This window comes from Sprattus sprattus (genome assembly GCF_963457725.1).
Source record: "Sprattus sprattus genome assembly, chromosome: 17".
Lineage (NCBI taxonomy): Eukaryota > Metazoa > Chordata > Actinopteri > Clupeiformes > Clupeidae > Sprattus > Sprattus sprattus.
In genome coordinates, this window is record NC_137915.1 from 13,413,248 (window position 1) to 13,433,716 (window position 20,469).

Below are 20,469 nucleotides of genomic sequence, written 5' to 3' on the forward strand. Positions count from 1 at the left end.
TGTACCTTACTCAAATAGACAAGGACACATGGGGTCCCCCAAAAAAATGGTTTTGTGGCTCAACTTACCCCATGCTAGAGGTAAATTGATCAAGCTGACAGGGTAGGCTAAATTGAGCAATCTGAGAAAACAGTTACTAACTATTGCATTAACCAGATTTGAAATAATAATGCTCAATATACATAATTAATAATTGCGTATATTTATAAATAATTATTAATAATAAAATGGTCTTTATAATATAAATCATGTAAATCATATAAACATGAGGGGTTAAGCTGAACCATTGGTGGAACTCACCCCCAAGGCTCTGGCTCAGTTTGCCCCACGGCCACCATTTTGGGAAAAGTGCTAAGTTTAGCAACCCAGAGCTACACTTGCTAATTCAGTCACATGTTTGTACACACTGCCAGTTCAACAACATATCTGATTTTAAAAAAAGTTTGACATGAGACCGATTATACCTGGTATGCAAAAATGATATCTTTCCATGAAATATCTTTGACAGGCAAAACCCATTTCTTTGTGGGAAAAAAATTTGGCAAATGCTTACCACTTCATCCACATGGTTATTTCTTCCATAGCATGAGGAAAATGGAGAATGCAAACTGAATTTAGGATCACATGACAAAACATGTGTATGGTTGGCTGCCCAGATACAAGTGGTGGGTCAACTTACCCACTGGCTCATCTTACCCCATTCTCTCCCACATAGAATACCTTCATTCATCCTTTGTAGACTAGGCAAGGTTTTGGGTTGTTTGTCCATCTCCAAATCAATCGCAAAATCCCACATGTGGCCTTACTAGCTATTTCTTTAATCCCCGAACAGTCAAGAAAGAAAAAGAAAAGTAAAAAAAAAAAAACTTTGCACGACTATCAGACTTCAAAAACCAAAACCAAGTCTGAATTCTTGCCATTCTAATAGACTCAGATCTCACTTTCACCAACCATATCAAAGCCTTTTATCATCTGATTAATATAGCCAGAATCAAGGGTTCAGTGTCCCAAAAAGCCCAAGAGTGCATGGCTCATTCATTCATCAATCAATCAATCAATTTGTTTATTTGATCAAGAGGGACAGTGTACATTCATGAACATTAAAATGTCAATACACCATTATAGCCAAAAGGCTAGTTTCCATTCCAGTGAAAAAGGCAATGCAACCTTAAAAAAAAAGGCATTATGTATCAAACATAACATTGACAATAAATCAAAAATAAAATAAAATCCCATCCCAATCATGCTTTTATTTCCAGTAGGGTGGACTACTGCAATGGTCTCTCAACTGGTCTTCCCCAAAAGACCATTAAACAGATGCAGCTCATTCACAATGCTGCTGCTGCTAGAGTTTAGTCCAGGACCAAGAGAACAGAACACATTATTCCAGTTCTAAAATATTTACACTGGCTTTCAATTAGTTACAGAATAGATTTGTGAAGTGCAGCTATTAGTCTACAAATCACTAAATGGTATGTCTGATATAATAATATGAACCGAGGAGGACTCTTGGATCCATGGACTCTGGTCAGCTAATAGAGCTCAACGATCTTAGATGTGGCCTAAATGTAAAAAAATAAAAAAAAAATCCAGGTTTTAAAATAAACACACCCTTTTTCGAGTGCTTATGACAGCTCTTAAACCTGCCCTCCATTCTTACTGCACTTTAATTGTATTACTTATCTTTGAATTGTGTTCTTTCTTTTAATTATTTAAAGCTTTGGTCTAGAATTACTACTTTATGTACTGTCTTTGTCTTTATTTTTCATTTGGATCTTCCTTTGGCTTTTACTTATGTATCGCACATTGAATTGCCTCTTTGTACGAAATGTGCTATAAATAAACTTGCCTTGCCTTGGTTAAAATGTAAAGGATAATTATATCCATAATTTCTGATCCAACCGACTTTCCATAGAAAACCGAGTTAACGTCATTTTGCATGAAGCGCTCCTATTTGTTAGCCAAGGGTCAGTCGTCATCACGTACCGTTGCCAAACAATGCGCAGGAAAAAGCCACGTTGACGAAGTGAAGTCTACATTACCTTTTTGCTCAGAAAAAAGCAGGAGAAATTTCCCTAAAATATATCTTCTTGACTTGTCATCCTTATTAGTTAGAGCAGAGATGTCATCACCTCCAAAAGAGAAAATCGAAACCAAAGCTGGACATCTCCCTGCTGGTATTTCCTTTAATTTCTTTTATAATGACGATAAATCACCACTAGTGTAAACAATACGATAGTCATTCGATAACAGCTTGCAATTTAAAGGTAACAAGCTAGCTTGATAACTAGCTTAGTCTTTGCATGTATTTCTTAATCAGTGTAAGTAGCTATGTATCTTCTTATTGGAACAAGAACGATAGTGAGTGAAGTATTCAGCCCATCAGGATCTTGACTAACTGCTGACCACACTGCGTATTTGACAGTGTAAATACATGTGCAGTTAGCCGGCGTAGTTAGCTAGCTGGCTAGTCAACAACTGTAAGTAAGTCTCCAGCTTAACAATTAGCTAACAAAAAAGTGACTGCACTGTATGTAGTTAGCAATAGAGCATAATGTCATAAAGTTAGAATGTCCAGAAGCCTTTTGAAACTATACATATGGTAAAGTAATGAACTATAAATCGATTGCCTGATTTGTGTAAGCCTAAATGAGACACCTACGATCTTAATTGCTTGTATTTGCATATTTTAGTTAAAATTTTACCTTGGTTTAGATCCATTACCTCTTCTCCTTGATCTATTAAGAAATCAGATAACGGTAGGAGTACGTGGTCTTAGCGTATCTAGGGCATAGCACACTGAGCAGGTGGAGGCGCCCCTGAACTTTGCCATCTGTTGTAGTCCATTTTATGGCACGTAACAGCATATTACCAAATCTTTGTAGCATTGTAGGAAGTCATTTTTACAACACAGAACTAAAAACTATGAAAACTTTTAAACTTTTATCTTAATATTATTTCAGTAGCCCCAGATTTCCTTCTCAAAATACCTGTATTCGTGTAGTTGGTGTAACTCGTGTTTGTGCATGAATTAGGCTGTTATTGAATAACATTGCAACATGAATAGAGGCCTACAGGGCTTTGTAATGTAAGCTAATTGTCACATTTGTTCATCTGACAGTAAAAGTGGGTGGAATGAGGGTAGTCCAGAAACACCAGGCAGCCGGTGAACCAGCTCCAATAGAGAAGAAAGAGGAGAACGACGACGATGAAGAATATGTCAGCAGCAGGTAGAAATGCAGTGTGATGCTTTTTGAAACATGTCTAAGTTTAATTTTACAGAGAGAGGGTTGTCATGAGTATTCACTGAAACCAGCTCTTGCAAAACTGTGTTCCCTCATCCTTTGTGGCCTCCAGCAAGAGATTTGTGTTTTCGCTTCTGTCTGTCTGTCTGTCTGTCTGCAGGAGGATGCAAAAACAAACTTTCAGATTTTTGTAAAACTTGGTGAATGGGATAAGTGGATCTGTATCAAGGACAGGATCCAGGATTTGTTTCACTTTCTTTAACATTGTGAGATGGGGCATACTAGCCTTAGTGCAGGTCTGCGACCCCTGAGTGCCCTTCTAATTCCTAATGTAATTTAATAATCAGGCTTGAATCATGTGTTTCTGTAACTGGATACCAAAGTCATGCCTTTCATTCCTAGTGAGCATATGTAGTGGTAAAATGCATAGTTTAGCTTTTTCTGTAACTTGATTTGGATTAAAGCTTCTACTAAAAAAGTCAATCAGATGACATGCAATCAGACCATCTTTCCTGCCGATGACATGTTAAAGTTCAAAGAGTGTTCATATGGGAATGCGTACCGTATGTAGATATATACCGAGGCCCTGCATTTTACAAATGAGCCCCATAATGCAGCGTGGGATCCCAGTACTTCCTCCTCTATGATAATGACCAGTGTACTCCACTGGAATCATTAACATCGCTCGCAGGTAGCACGTTGATAGCGGAGGGGTGTGTTGTGACAGTGACACAGGTGAGCTTTTCCCAAGGGCCTCTCAGTCACGTGGGCCAGCAGGTGCCCAGCTCAAAGGACGGCCCATCTGGTGTGGTAGCGTATCTCTCACCACCGCAGCCACTCATGAGACCCATGTGACTCACTGTAGAGGGGTGATGTTTCTGGTAGTAGCCTGATGGAGCTTCTTAAAGTTTAGTGTCCAAACTGGCTGAAACCTCAGACAGTAGGCTAGTGGGTTTTCTGTTGAATAAACAGAGCTGTGGAGTCAGTGAGTAAGAACTTCTGCTTTATTTTCCTGGCCAAAAGCCAAACCGTGCATGTTTTGGTCATGGGTGTGTCCACCCAGTATGACGTTCTCTTCCCTTTTTTTTTTCTTCTCTTGAATGAAAAATCAGAATTGTCAAGACAATATAGTGTTCTTTTCTTACTACAACAGCTTTGTTTTTTTAAGCAGAACGTCACACACTTGATCCCCCCCCCCCCCCCCCCCCCCCTTCTGTTCTTTTTACTGCGTTGCGCTCCAGAAATCCCACAGCAGCACTTTCCCTTTGCCACTGAGGTTGATTGAGGTATGTGGATGCTGACACAAGTGCACAAGTCAAGTGTATATATGTGTGTTCGTGTGTGGTGGTGTCCATGGTGGTGGGATTAGCCTTTTCAGGAGAGGTGGTGACAGCTTACCACCACCCCTCACCCCAGTCAGACACCCACCCACCCAGGCACCTGGCGAGGCTTTAATATCCCATCAGCTCCAGCACAGGCAGCTGATTGCTGATGGCCATCTCCCACTGACTGCCGCCACAGGTATAGGGCCTTATCAGTGTGTGTGTCCCGCCCAGCTGCCCCAATCCACTCTCAGTTTGCTCTGCCACCCACCACCCCCCCCCCACTCCACTCCGCCGCAGGAGATCGCCATGGCTATCAGTGGCTGAGCTAAGAGAGGTGACGCTTTAGCCTCTTTTTTCTCTCTCTCTATATCTCTCTCTATATATATATATCTCTCTCTCTCTCTCTCTCTCTTTCCTTGGCCTCTCCTGGAGATCGTGACAGGTTTAACACAGGGCCTCAAGGTGTGTAGGATTACTGCCAAAGGGGGAAAGGCTTCATCTTAAAACCCCAACAACCCCCATCAAGTTTGCGGTTTAGATCTGCTTAGTGTGTTTGGGGCTTGTACCAGAAAAGTTGCAGGGTTAGAGGTTGTTCAAAAACGACCGGTAGAAGGTTGAAGGCATTCTGTGTTTTGACATCTTGGCACTCAATTCTTCTTCTTTTATGGATGAGGTGAAGTTTGGAGAGTTAACAATATGCTTCACTGTCTTCCTTTTGTTGGTGTAACATCCTGTGCTCTTGGCTCCACACTCCAATCCAAGTATTTTAGTAAGATCACACAAAGAGCTCTTAGTGGTGGCCTGATCTTGGCAACAAGGGCATCATAGTTATGAATGTTTCATTATTTCACAAAAAACACTGAAACTAGTATTGTATCCAGTGATATGCTGAAGTTACAAGTTTACCTGCCTTTACCTGCCAAGATAAGCTAAGCTATTACCTGTTCTTCACTCTGCCAGCTGGCTTGTTGTGATTCAGACAATTCTCAAATGATGTTGGTCAGAGATTGGGATGCCTACAGAATTTCTAAACTGGCTTTGTATCCATTTCAGTGACTGTCTGCCCTGTTGTCAAATAACATGTTACCGATTCCAGGAGGTAAACAGACTAGCGTTTATTGTTTCTTTTGGCAGGGCTAAACTGAATTCATGTCACATCTGCCAAACAGAGCACAGCTGTGGCCAGGTTTTCTCTCTCTCTCTCTCACAAGCACACATACTCACACGCACATAGTCCACACACAACCCGTCAAATTCCAATTTTTTGCTACGGCTGTGTCACGCACATATTCTTTTTTTAGAGTGGGGAGGTGGTTGTCATGATATGGGGGAATCACATGGGCGGAACCATCTGCAGCTCCATTCCCAGCCCCCCTCAAGCCCCTACCCAGCCCCTCACCCCCTCCGTGCTTCAGCTGAGGAGCCGTGTGAGTGCTTAGCAGGTGCTGGAAAAATTGCACATTTGTTGCAGCAAGTCAAGCGGGCTCGTCTGGGGAGTGCCTGTCAAGTGCAATTTGGGCTCTGTGGATGGACGGGGACAGCGGTGGGGTGGGGTGGGGTGGGGTGGGGTGGGGAGGGGAAACGGGATAGGATGGCTCCTGAGAGAATGATGTGATGGGTTTAGGGTTTAGGTTGAGCTCAGTGCTGTCGGCGCATGCTCACAGAGGTGGAATCCCCCTGCTGTAACACCCCTCCACCCACCCTCAATCCTCTCTCCCTCCCTCCTTACGGGCCTCCCTCTCTACCCCATCTCCCACCTGACCCATGTCACTCTCTCCGGCTGTGTGAGGGAGGTGTGGTGTGGGAAAGACTTGGCTGCTGTAGGCACACCCAGGGGGCATCTGCTCCTGTGATGAGTTGCCCTCAGAGGTGGCAATGTGGGGAATGGAGAGGGGGACAGGGCAGAATGATCCTACCACATTTGAGCTGCAGCGGATGCTCATTCCCACTCATTTGAAGCAGCAGTTGCAGTCCTCAGGGTTTGGGGGTGCTGTCGCAGCGATGTCATTGGGTGATGGAGAGGGTGCAGCTTGGCCTCCTCTGTCTCATTCTGTCCCCTAATGGAGGTCAGGGATTGGGGTGTTACAGAGAATCGCCCCTGTGTCACCCCCCGCCACCCAATTAGCAGAGTTTTTCCTGCTGGCTGTGAATCTGGTGGACCTAACAGGGGGCAGAAGATGGCTGCCAGCCAGAGCAGAGGTTGTCAAATATACCTATTAGCTCACAGGGTTGCTAAACGCTCTCATGTTTGTCTTGTTTCTTTTTTTTATATACTTTCCAGATGGCCACCAAATCAATCTAGTGGACATCATTTCCCATCACCTTAGATGTAGGAGTCTGCTGGTTTGTGTGTGTGTGTGTGTGTGTGTGTGTGTGTGTGTTTGGAGGGGTGGTATGTTGCCATGCTTGCTCCTCAGCTCTTTGTGGCACACATTCTGGAGTCTGGCCATTTCCTCCTGGGCTATGTAATAAGCTTTCACCTTGTCTCAGTCCCTGAAATACTTATCAGATGGTTATGAGGCCTCAGATCATGCGTATTAGGTGAGAGAGGAGCCAGAGAGGAGGAGGTAGGGGCCGTATACCATGCGGCTCCGTCCTCCCTTCATCAAGAGCAAAGGTGATGCTTACTGTTCTAGATCACTGGACCAGAACAATCTGCAGTTCCTCCTAAGCTTAACTGAAGACTCAATTTCTCACACAGGGCTGAGGGCGAGACAGAAGGGTGAAAAGGAGAAACAAACGGACTAACAGCGGCCTGCATTGAGTTGTTTCGCCGTATTATTCTCAGACTGTCAAACGCCAAGGGGAGAGGACTGCATAATTTAAGAATGCGTGACAATTTTTCAAATATACACATGATTTTTTTTTTTTGCCGTAGGCAGCTCCCCGCACTGTGTCAAGCTTCATCCATTAGCACAGGCCTCTTTTCACCACCTGTCAATCAAAAAGGCATATTACCTCTGTGTGAAACAGACTTGTCAAAGCCGGTTTCTCACCTTGGCATACAACAAAGTCTGTGGAGCGTTTGTGACATCTTTATTGCCTGGTCTGGCACCTGCACAAATCCTGCTCCCCCTGAAGTGAACCACACCCAGATATTACAGTTGATTCCAGGGAAACTATAGACCAGTTGCTGAGCTGCTTGTACTGGTGTTTTCCTCTGTGCCTATTGATGATGTTGTTGTTGTTGTTGTTTTTGTTGTTGTTGTTGTTGTTATTATTATTAGGTTTCCTCCGGTAGGAGGTAACCTATTGTTATTGTAGGCTTTCTTATTATTATGTTAGTACCATGGGACTCAATGGCAGCCCCTAGAACCATATGGTAACTTTTTGTGAAATTTGGCACACTCATTAAGGACAGTCCCTTCTTCATTCACACCAAGTTTCATGGCTCTCATTACACCACTCTAGCGCCACCAACAGGTCAAAGTTGGACTTTTGTAACACACGCAACTTTTGAACCGTGTGACCGATTTTCAAAAATGATTCCCTGGATCAAGACGAATTAAACCCACCCCATGGCGTCAATTTCCGGTTATATAGATTTTCCGCTATTTCCGGTTTTATCAAAAACCTTTGAAAGCCTACTCCTCCTACAATTTTTGGCAAATCTTCTTCAAAATTACCAGAGATGATCTTCAGACCTAGCCTCACAAAAGTTACTATTTAGAATTTTGATCCTCATAACCGTTTGTCCGGTACAGCCACTCAAATTCAGCAGAAAAGGCGCCAAACAGGAAGTGAAGTCAAATGTCAGCAAATATTTGAGTGATATTGACGTTATAGAGTGTGTTTAATTCGTCTTGATCCAGGGAATCTAATGGTACCTCATTTTTGAAAATCAGTCATACGGTTCAAAAGTTGCATGTGAAACACAAGTCCAACTGTGACCCGTTGGTGGCGCATGAAACTTGAAACTGCTGTGAATAAAGAAGGGACTGTCCTTAATGAGTGTGCCAAATTTCACAGCTTTCTAGCACAGTATTGCATTTGAAATTTAATATCCCATTGGTAAGTCTGCAGCATGAATTTTTCTTTACGGTGACAAATTGTCACAAAACTACATTTTTCCCTGGTTTGCAATGTTTGGAGGAGGAAACCGCCATCGCTGCTTGCAGCTATATTTATTATTATTATTATTATTATTAGTTGTTGTTGCTGTGGCACAGATATAATGGCTGATTCCAGAACAGATTTGGCCCAGTTGTGGCACAGGTCCTGCAGGATCAGGACCATCACTGTTCCAGCCTTTGCTTCTGCTCCGGTGGGATCCAGTTGGGCTTGGAGCGGATGCGTCTCGGAGATGTGAATAAGAGTGGTGTTTGATTGCGTGTGCTTTCCCCAAAGTTGCACTTTGCAGCCTTTCTCTCTCTCTCTCTCTCTCTCTCTCTCTCTTTCTCTCCTTTCCCTCTTCCGCCCTGCATTTTTCTCTTGCTCACTCTCTCCTCTCCTCCTTCATCTCTCTCTCTCTCACACTATCTCTCTTTCACTCTATCTTTCTCTCCTTGCATTTCTCCCCCCCCCCCTCTCTCTCAATCCCTAAATAAAAAACAACGCTGAGCAGTTTCCATGGCAACAGATGGCAGCCAGAGAACATCAGTGCTGCTTTGTTAATTGCCCTCAATCATGTTGCTCCCCTCAGCTCTACCCAAGGGGTGCATGGGCATGCGTTCGGAACTACCACCCCCCACCTCTCCTCTCCTCTCTTCAATCCTTCCATCTCGCTCCCTATCCTCGTGGTGCTGAGAGACTGTTAATGACTGCCTCGGAGCCTGGGGCACAGACCTCTCTTTCAGAGCCATGCGTGTACCCGGCTCCTCCGACCCCGCCGCCACAAACAGGCTGAGCTGCTGGGACCTGTACCCTAGCGCCTCACAGCAGAGCTCAGGCTGCACTGTCTAGCAGCACAGCAGCCACTTTGATTTGGGTGTTAGGCTTTATTCGCCACATTTGAAAATGCTACTTCTCTTTATCCAGGAGTCAGGAGTGAGTCATGGTAATATCCTTCAGCAGGCTCTCTCTCTCTCTCTCTCTCTCTTTCTCTCTTTCTCTCTCTTTCTCTCTTTCTCTCTCTCTCTCTCTCTCTCTCTCTCTGTGTTTGTGTGTGTGTGCATTTGTCAGCCTGCCTGTTCACAGGCTCGTTACTGCCCTCTTCAGGCATCCAGCAGTACTGCAGTCCTGGCAAATCTCGCTAGTGGTGCATCAGTCTAGTCTGTCAGTTTGAACTAAAAATCCCATACATATTTTTTTAAACTGAGATGTTTGTGCTGTAGCCTCTATATCCTGGTTTTCCACCAGGCGTATATGTATTACCCACAAAGCCTGTGAATCTTTAATGAGTTGCTGTGCTACATTGATCTACCCTGCTGAATTGGTAACATTGAGGAAATATGAAATCATGCTGTGTTATTGTATGGATCTCATGGGCTTGATTGACTGTATACTCACCCTTACTTGACCCCCTGCAGAGGAGCGCAAGAGGACGGGGAGGGAGGGATGGAGGGACTTTAGGAAAAAGCGAGAGGGAGAGAGATGAGAGCATCTTAGGGGCTGACGGCAGTCTTGTGATGGGTTTGCCTGTGTCTGAAGTGTGAGCTCACTCTGGCACATTGAGACCGAACACAAGAGATCAGGAGGGCACTACCCAGATGAAACCCATTTAATATTTGTGTCCCAGGGGATAGGGGGCAACCTCTTTGAGATTTGCTTTGCAACAGGATCAGGGAGGGGAGGGAGGGGAGGGGGGGGCGGAGAAAGAAGAGAGATGGCTGAAAAAAAAAAAAAGACGTTTAATCCAAGATTACCCAGCGCTCTCATTAAAAAGCCTCGACTGCACTGCGAGACAGTTTCCATCAGCAAGAGTGGCACTCCGCGGTTCCTCGCAGGGATTATCCGCCCTGCCAAGGCTCTCCCAGCTATCTCTGGCACGGCCTTGCCCAGGCCAGCCTGCCAAGAAGGCTGCCTGACACTACTAGGACTGCCTCAGCACCCCGCCAGCAAACTGACCTTGTCATGTTTCCGTTGTCTGGGAGATCAAATAACAGCGTGGATGCTGCTCAAGGAATATTCTAGTTTGTCTTCAACCTAATGTTTAGCTGTAGCAAACAGGTGATCATTTTGTGTACTATTTTTACAGAGATGGGTGAAAATGACTGCCTAGCTAAGTAATTGTACCTTCTTGAGCTAGTAAAGGAGAAGATTAAATGCAGCATTTTTTTAAAAGTAGAGACTGGGTTCACATTGTTATTATATTTTTTTTACATTATTTTCAACCCAGTAGATTGTTTTTCATACAAGTTCATACAATGAAAAAAAATTGAAAAAAAGCAAGATACATTTAGTATCTTTTCCCAATTCTGTTGCTGGTTTCATTCGCTAACTAAAATGGCCTCTCAGTGAAGAATACATTCCAGTTCAAGAACTTTTCTCCTGTTAGACAAACAGTAGAGCTGGCCTCCGCTGAGTGGAGCCTCATTTCTCTTGTCAAGGTCAATTATCACTCTTGACCCGCCAGCCTCCGAGGCTGTGCCGTCGCTTCAAGGAGCGTTTTCTTTTGGAAATAGATGAGAGTCATTTCTGAGCTTGACAGGGCCAGCTGCCTGCAGGCAAATATCGCTCTGAAAAACGCGGGTGGCAGCGAGCAACATGACATCCCCATGGATGTGTGTGTGTGTGTGTGTGTGTGTGTGTGTGTGTTTCTTTTTCTTTTTTTTGCAGACCACTTTGTACCCTGCTTCGAGAGCCTGGGGCACCTGGTGGGACATTTGTCCCAGCCTTGACATGCTCTCTCCCCCTACCTGACTGAGCTCTAACCCTGCTCCCACACTAAACCCACTCTGGCTCTCACCAAACCATTTTGTATAGATACAAGCAGACACCGTCACCAAACATGATATATTTTTGTATTAATGAATGACCTCCGTTACCTCACTCCTACCCTTTCTCCCTTATCATGTCTCACAATTGCCTTGTTTCGCATCCGCAAATGGGATTCCTTGTCAATCTAGTTTTTGAAATTAAAGCAATTACTCCCTATAATTCCACTATCAGCGGCCGTTTGATGGATAGGCTGACATTTTTGCCGGCCGAATCCATTACTGATACCTTTAGCTCAGGGCGCTGGCCTGCCGTCATTAGCATGCTGTCTAAACATAATGTTATTTACCACTGCGCATGCAAATCGCCTTCAATCCCATTTGCGCTGATGGATGGCGAGAGCTTCCCCTCTCAGCCGGTGGTGTGAAATGTTTGATTAAGGTTTCACGCCGCGCTCTGGCAGCCATCTTGACGTGATGTCTTGACCTTTGTCAGAACGCCGGCCCTGAGAGCTCTCTCCCTGGCCAGTGGCTTTTAAGCACCTTTCGCACAGGAAACCCGCGTTAATATATCAGATAAACACATTTTCATTCCCACTCAGTCTTCCTGTCCAGTCAAAGTCATGGGTGGCGTGTATTCCTACCTGACTGTATAACGGAATACTATGGAGCACAAACCTCAGTGAAACATGTAAAACATGCAAAGTCTCATGCCAGTTAATCCTATCCTAGCTATCTACCTCTAATTTAGGCTAGGGTGTGTTAAAAAAAAAGTTTAATTGAGGAGACTGTAACATCAAATAGATAAATAGATATTATTTCATGCAAATGGCCATTTAAACCATACAAGGTTATTTAAGTTTACTTAGCTCATTAGCATAGCTAGCATAGCAACTAGGCAACCATAGCAACCAGACAGCACGGTTTGCTGCATAGCCTGAGGCAAAGTCTAATTAGTCACAGTCAGTTCACCAGTTGAAAGTGATCACAATCACTTGTTGATAATAATAATAGGACAAGGGCTCACACTGATGGTTAAAGGGGGAGAAGTTCCCCCTCGCCCTTCTCGAAGACTGGAATGTTGTGTTTCACAAGGCAGCCACAGGAGTGTTGGGACGTTTGTTCCCTCTCTCACAGGCACCCACACACACTCACACACATACTTACACTCACTCACACTCACTCATACACACTCGCACTCACTCACACAAACACTCACACACTTCCTCAGGCTTCTCCGAATCTTTCAGAGCCTTCTTGACTGCAATTATATCAAAGAATCGCCGGGGGGGTCTTTCCTCTGCCTACCTCCCTTGTTCCTGTCCTGGGTTTACACTTCCTGGGTTTGTTTAAGGGGGTGCGGGGGCGGGGGGCGCAGTGATACCTGGCCCCTAACTTTCACAGTACATATGAATTTTTCATCAGGCGGAGATGCCAGTGTGCTCGACAAACGCGCTTGGAAACCTCTGTGCACTCATTCAGGAGTTGTAGGACATAATGGCAGTCTACTCGGTATATATTATGGGGGAAAGCAGCTTGTCGAACAGTACTGTTGTTTGTCTCAAGGTCTGTGAAAATCAGATCATTACTCCCACTGAAATCCAACACTGTTTAAAGCCTAGAGTAAGCAAACATCTGCTTGTTTGTTTGTTTGTTTGTTTGTTTGTTTGTTTGTTTGTTTTTATGTGTGTATGTGTGTGTTGAATGACGTTTACACTAATTCAGTTACTGTGGAAGAAGAACACATTGCCGTGATATATGTCCAAACATCACGTATTAATGGTACTTCTCTCTGTTTCTTCTTCTTATTCTCCTTCTTCTCTCTCTCTCTCTCTCTCTCTCCTTTATGCAGTCCACCAAAGCCAACGGTTGTCATCTCAGGAGTAGTTGCCAAGGTAAGACCCCCCAAACCCCCCCCTCCCCAAGCTCAAGACTTGCTAATTTGGCTGTCAAAATGCTGTTTGGTGGCCTCTGCACTATTACTTTCTGCTGTGAGTTGTTCCATACTTGTGATTTTAATTTGTCATATTTATTACCCCAGCCTGCTGTGAGTCTATGACCAAAACATGAACATGGGGATGAAAGCACTCATTGGTTGCTAAAGCTCACCTCTGCTTCGATCAATAAATACAGCTTCACCCCTTCAGACCACAAGGTCCCAGTCTTTTAGGTCATCTGTTTTTATCACTGTGTTTTCACGTGATGTTTATAGGGCTCCAGGCCACAGTGAAATGCCTTCCCTTCAGCTGTTGGCTCAATCCCATGATGCCTCAGCCCTCTCAACTCAACTGCTCCGTCTCAGTCAAGAGGTTGTGATGTTTCTCTCTGCGGTCCCGCCATTTAGTTCAGTTCAGTTCAATTCAATTCAGTTCAGTTCAGTTCAATTCAATTCAATTCAATTCAATTCAATTCAATTCAATTCAATTCAATTCAATTCAATTCAATTCAATTCAATTCAATTCAATTCAATGGGTAAAGTGATGCCAAATGTTGATATGATATACTCAGAGTATGTCACAGTACCAACCACCATAATGACAACGTAGTAGGTTTAAAGAAAAGAGCAATGGGAAAAGAAAAACAGTCACCAGCTCCCTGTCTCAGCTTTAGGAAGTAAAATTGGTAGTGGTGGTTCTGTTCGGCCCCTACTCCCAGTGGAGAGAGTGAAGAGTTGTCCAGCTCCCAGCCTGTGTGAAAAGAGCAAAGTGAAATAAAGCCTAATTCCCTCTGGGACAGGATGCCTGAAGCCTGTAGGCGACACGGGTCCCGACCTGCTCTCAGATCAGCTGTGCGATTACTCAGGTGGAAAAAGAGAAAAGGATCAAAGGAGGAGAAAAAGAGATGAGAGAAAGGATCGATGCTGTTGAATATTGTATGCCAGAATATGAAGCCAGGCTCTTCTGAGCAGAGAGAGAGCTAAAAGGAGGGAGAGGGAGCGAGCAAGCGGGGGAGAGAGAAAAGAACGCAATGGAGAGGGAGCAGGGGAGAGAGAGGAGGGGAGGGAGAGGAGGGGAGGGAGAGGAGAACACAATGGAGAGAGAGGAAAGAGGGAGGGATGGAGGGAGAGGGAGAGGTGACTGCAGGAGTGTAGGCTCTACTAAACTCAACACTAAACACAGGGAGGGTTTTCTCTCTATTTCTCTGAAATGCGTTTCTGTCTGAGTGACCTTGAGAAGGTTGCATTGAGCTGAGTCATCCAACCATGAGTGTGTTCAATGAAGAGAGATAGATTGGAGAGAGAGAGCAACGAGAAGAGAAATGGAGAGAAAGATGGCGTCAGCCTGATAGTAAAATGTGAGCTTTGTGGTATTTCTGCCATATATCCAGCAGTGTGTTATCACAGCAGAGTAAGCCCAGGCAGGAGGACAGGCTCAGAGTGGCAGCCAAGCCCAGCCAAAGGCCTCGCTATCCACACATCAATACCAGCTGCAGTAAAATAAATGTTTACCCCAGGCTGGAAAGTGTGTGTGTGTGTGTGTGTGTGTGTGTGTGTGTGTGTGTGTGTGTGTGTGTGTGTGTGTTTGTGTGTTGTGTGTTGTCCAGGTACATTGAGGCTTTGGTAACATAGTCTAACACAAACTCCGTAGTTTGTGTGTGTGTAGATGCAGTATGTGTTCGCTTAGCCATGCATATGTCCCTGTCTCTGACTGGATGAGCCTGACACACAGTGTGTGTTTGTGTGTGCGCATGTGTGTCTCTCTCTGTCTGTAGGTCTGCGCAACATGCACATAAAAAAAACACACACACACACACTATGTCAGTATGTCTTTAACGGCCTTGGTAGGGTTGTGACCGCAGCCCTAACTCATGCTGCCTGAGGACAGTGTGACGTTCCACAAACATCTGTCAGAGGTTAGTGTGACGTTCCACAAACATCTGTCAGAGGTTGGGGCAGCTGAGAGGGAGATGTTCCTCTTTACAGTGAAATAATTGGAGATTAGAGGTGGGGAAGCAGACTAGATCCCACTAAGTATCTCAGACAGTGCTTGCTGTGTGATGTGCATGGGAAGTCTTGGATAGTCTCGGCCATAGGCTAATTTGGTTGTGCTTAGAATCAAAAGAGCGTCTCCATATAAGAGTAGCTTATCTCTGAATGATCTCTGAGAATGAGAGTGATCTCTGAGAATGAGAGTGATCTCTGAGAATGATCATCTTTTAGAATGAGAGTGATCTCTGAGAATGATCATCTCTTAGAATGAGAGCGATCTCTGAGAATGAGAATGATCTCCGAGAATGATCGCCTCTGAATGATGAGCAGAAGAAGTGTAGGCCAGTCATACGGTTGCTTATGGTAGAGTATTTCATGAATATATCTCAATCATTTACTAAAGATGTTTCATGTAAATATATCTCCAAACTGCAGTTATTATCATTTACTGAAGATCTAGATTTAGAACATAGCTTTCGTATAAAAATATCTCCAACTCCAGTTGTAATTAAGTGAAAATGATCCATTGTTTGAAGAACGGAATATTTTTTTTCTGAAACCTCTCTAGGGTAATCTCTTTTCTGCGCTTTGATTCTCAGAATACCTCAGAGGCAGTCTGACTGAGCCTTTGCTAGTCTCCACCCTTCCTGTGTGTGTGTGTGTGTGGTGTGTCTGTGCATGTGTGTGCTGTCAGCTTGTGTAGATGGTGGAGTGCGGTGCTCATGAAAGGATGCGTCTGGGTGTGGGTGTGTGTGAGAGTGTGTGTGTGTGTGTGTGGGTGAGTGTGAGTGTGTGAGTGTGTGTGTGTGTGTTGGTGTGTGAGTCTGTGTGAGTCTGTGTGTGTGTGTGTGAGTGGATGTGCTGTGAGCTCATGTAGATGGTGGAGTGCGCCGTGCTCTCTTTACCGGGATTTGTTGTTTTATTCATCATAAGCCTTCTGAGTCACAGAGAGCTGAGGTGAAGAGAGGAGTGGTGTGTTATTAATTAGGCCCAGGCTAATCTGACGCTGCCAGCGTAGTGTTTACACACATACACACACACACACACACACACACACACACACACACACACACACACACACACACACACACACACCCTCCCTCCCCCAAAGCACACAGGAGAGGGGGAGAGAGAGTTAAGGGGGAAAAGGGAAGGGGAGAGGGGTGGAAAATAAACATGGATGGAGGGAGAGATGAGGAGTAAAGTTTGAAAGAGGAAGAAAAAAAGTTAAGGTAAGTTAAGGAATAAAGAGAAAGTGTCAGGAGAAAGGAGTAGAGAGATATGGAGCAGGAAGTTGTAGGAGAGATAAAGAAGAATGTTAGAGAGAGTGTGTGTGTGTCTATGTGGTGTGTGTGTGTGTGTGTGTGTGTGTGTGTGTGTGTGTGTGTGTGTGTGAGAGAGAGAGAGAGAGAGAGAGAGAGAGAGAGAGAGAGAGAGAGAGAGAGAAAAAGACAGAGAGGTTGTGTGTGTGTGTCTAAGAAAGAAAGAAAGAAAGAAAGAGAGTAAGAGAGAGAGTGTAGAAGTGTTTAAACTTCTCTCCACTGTGCCGGAGCTCGAGGGCAGGCTGTCTTGTCTTTGAAGAGGGCTACAGCGCTGGGCCTCAAGGTTAACGGCGTCTTAACTGATTGTGTAAGAGTCCAGACACTGCCGCCCCGTCCTCACCCCTCCACTCCCCTCGAGCCCCAACATCAAAGGCACCGAAACATCACCGCCAGAGCGGGGAACCTTCTCCAGAACCCAGGTTCCACTTTGTAGTCGGAGCACGGCCGCTAGGACTCCATCAGTGGGTGTGAATGGGGCCACAGGGTTCTCCAGGACGGGGAACGCCGGGGAACGTCTGCGCTTGCAGTGGAGCTCTCATCAGAATAGGATGATGGGTCGCTGATGGGAGGGCAGAGAGGAAGGTGTCACCCTGCTTGGCCTCATACCCAGGGCTGGGGACCTCTATCCATCCAGTCTGACTAACTCAGTCTTAGTTAATGAGTCATTAGAATGGGCCGTAGCCATTTGCTTTGACCATTGAGCCAATGTTAGTAGGGCAGTTAGAGTACGTACTCAGCTGCTTTAATATCCCTGGCCCTAATTCTATTAGCCTCAAAATGACTGTTCCTAATGGTGTTTGGGCGCGTGTCTGTCTTTGACTTTTCCTCACTTTTTAAAAAAAAGGCTCTCAGAGACAGGGCTTCTGCTGAGGATACAAATTTACAATTCCTACCCTGTGGAGAGGGAGAATCAGACAGAGATAGAGTGGTGGAGAGGGAGAAAGAGGGGGATCGATGTGGAGTAAGGGAAGGAGACTGACTGGGGAGATGGCGAGAGAGGCACAGAGAGATCAAGGCAGAAAGAGAGGGAGAGGGAGAGATAGAGCTGGAGAGAGAGGGACTGTGTGTGAGAACGATGGGAGAGAGAGAGAGAAAGATGGATAGAGAGAGGAGTGGAGTTGGAAGAGTAAGAGTGAAACAGCAGAACTCTTCATCAGCAGATCCGATCCACTCCAAGGTGCTCCTCTGACCCCTGACCCCATTACCATGGCTACATCTGGCCTCAGCATCTGGCAGTGCGTGTGCGTGTGCGTGTGCGTGTGCGCGCCTGCCTCCCTGTCAGCCAGCACCTATACACTGGAGGTACACCAGTCCAGAGACACTTGCAGATTGAAAAACGAACTTTATTTACCTGAGCCATTCCAGCACACAAGCATGAGTTGCATAACTAACTGCTAACTTATTGGACTGACTGATTCTCTGCAGCCATGCGTCAGTCCCAGAGAGTTTGTTCTCCTTGCTCCACGTGTTGCTGCACTCCTGCGCCTCCGTTAGTTAAATGCCAATAAAATCTGATTCTGACTCTGGTTAGTCTCTTCACTGCATCTTTTAGCTCAGCCTTCTCAGTCATCTAAATGGATACCGTGAGGCAGGAAATGACACACGCAGGGCCCCCAGCCCTCCAGTCTGGTCCCCTGCCACTCTCTCATCTCTCATTAAGCCTTCTGTGTTAATCCGCTGCTTAGGTTAATGTGTGCGTTTCCATCTTATTTGAAAGGAAAGATTGTGTAGTGAATAACCGACAGGAGAGGGTGGATCGAGAGATGTGTGTATCTGGTGTCTTTCTGGGGATAGTTCACGCGCGTCTTGGTGGACGGTAGCTGGGCTGGGATTTCCCCTTGTTTCTACTTCACCGAGCGGCGCAGGCTGGAGGAAACTGGGTCGTGTTTGCCCCAAACTTGCATTTCTCTGAGTCATTTGCGTGCAGATTTGCAGCGCATCAGAGCAAGGGAGGCACATTAATGCATGATCGGCTCTGTGTGTGTGGGTGTCTGTCTGTGTGTGTGTGTGTGTCCTAGAAACTGTACAGGTTTGTGTGTACTATTACGTGTGTGCTTGTTTGTTACAAAAGTGGTTCTTGTGTCTTTCAAATGCACATCTAAGAGTTTTTGTTTGTGTTTTCGTGTGTGTGTGTGTGTGTGTGTGTGTGTGTGTGTGTGTGTGTGTGTGTCTGGTTGTGGCTGTGGCAGGGTGATAAGGACTTCACCCCGGCAGCAGCACAGGTGGCCCACCAGAAGCCCACACCGGCGGTGCAGAAGATGCACTCATCCCACCATATCAACCAGCCCATCAACCAGCCCCGCAAGTGAGCCCTCGCACCGACCCCTGCCACAGGCACACCGCACGGGATGGGACCACACCAAAGCCCAAACAAACCAACCGACAACGCACCCCCCCCCACTCCAGCCGACCTGACCCACCAACCCAACTGAACAACCAACCACCCTTCTGCCCGCAAGTGCTCAGGTTACCCAGGGACCCCTGCGCTATGCCAAGCATTCCTTATGATCACGCTCGTGCCCAAGGCCCCACCCACACACTAGCCTTCGACCAATCACCATAGCCAGAACTGGTAGAATCTATACTCTCTCCCTGCGGATTATGATGATAAGAACACTAAAACGGTTCAGGGAATAATATCAGAGTAATCTTACTTAGACTGAAAATATTATTGTAATGTTAAGGGGATGTATTTAATGAGAATTTAATTGAGATCTTTATTTTATATTTTTTTTTTTGTCCTTGTTTGACACAAATTATTTTCTGGAGTTGTGTAAATTGTATAAATCCAAAGTGATGTCATGTGTAAGGATTGTGCTGTTAGGAGTTAGGCTTTACTCTAGGTGTGGCTGCTGGAATAGAAAGATAAGATGAACAAAAATCTAAAAAAAATGCCAATATTGTGGACCTGTGTACCTTAACGATAAGAGTGTGGTGCTTACAGCGCTTTTGTGTGCTTGGTTCAAACTGAGACTGAATGCAGATGATTGCTATTCCTTCATTAAATTGTATTGGATAAATACATCTGCTATTTCACGCTACATAAACGTCTCATCATTTTTTCAATCTACCCACTGCAACTAAGACACATAGAAAAAACAAAAACAACTAAAAGACTGAAAAAACATGGCAGATAGGGGAGTTTTGATGAAGATGTTTGGGACCAGATACATGCCAGCTTCATCCCCTACAGTGCAGCCTCTGTGGCATGGAGGAGAGGGAAGTTTGGCGGTTGAGTAAGTTCCTGGCCTACTTTCCTGTGCGGTGACATGGCATTGCACCATACCTGTCAGTTCACATTCCCCTCCCTGCACCCCATGCCCCCTCCCCCCCTCACTAACCCTCCCTGCCCGTCTGTGTGGCGCCCCTGCGCCAGGTGTTCACGCCAGACAGGATTTGCCCACCCTGGCTCTCCACATCTCCCCCGCGCCTGCTTCAGGTGTGCTCGCCAGCTGTTCCCAGACACCAGGTGAGTCCCTGCTTCCTGTAGGCACACACACACGCACGCACATGCACACACAAACACACAGACACACGCATGCACAGACATGTGCAGACCCACACACGCTGAACACAGAGATTGCAGCCCAACGCCTGTCATTCGCCCTACAAAAGTCCAAAGTCAGACTGGACAAACAACACAAAAATCTGCCAAGTTAAACATACTTTTGGCAACTTTTATATTTCTTCCCGGGCCATACAACCTTGCAAAAAAGTTTGACATTGTGTGACTTTTTATGTTTAGCTGATTCCTAGTAAAAGTTCAAAGTTTGTGTTTTTTTTTTTTTGTTGGTTTAGTGCTTTCAGTAAGAGCCCTTTTGTTGAAATTGGTGC

General features: G+C 45.3%; 1 protein-coding gene across 1 annotated transcript; it reads left to right on the forward strand.

Moving 5' to 3' along the window:
* The first annotated feature begins 2,012 nt into the window (after nt 1–2,012).
* dap (death-associated protein) lies at nt 2,013–19,612 on the forward strand. Its single transcript, XM_080855439.1, has 4 exons — nt 2,013–2,177; nt 3,122–3,230; nt 13,238–13,280; nt 18,825–19,612. Exons 1-4 carry the CDS (start codon nt 2,123–2,125, stop codon nt 18,942–18,944), a joined length of 327 nt encoding a protein of 108 aa, XP_080711565.1. The 5' UTR covers nt 2,013–2,122; the 3' UTR covers nt 18,945–19,612.
* Nucleotides 19,613–20,469: the final 857 nt, after the last annotated feature.

Bases quoted from the DNA above. Each gene is read 5' to 3' on its own strand.
- dap (XM_080855439.1), top strand. From the start codon at position 2,123: ATGTCATCACCTCCAAAAGAGAAAATCGAAACCAAAGCTGGACATCTC. The intron at 2,178-3,121 runs GTATTTCCTTTA...TTCATCTGACAG, and splicing joins AGCTGGACATCTCCCTGCTG to TAAAAGTGGGTGGAATGAGG. The intron at 3,231-13,237 runs GTAGAAATGCAG...TCCTTTATGCAG, and splicing joins GAAGAATATGTCAGCAGCAG to TCCACCAAAGCCAACGGTTG.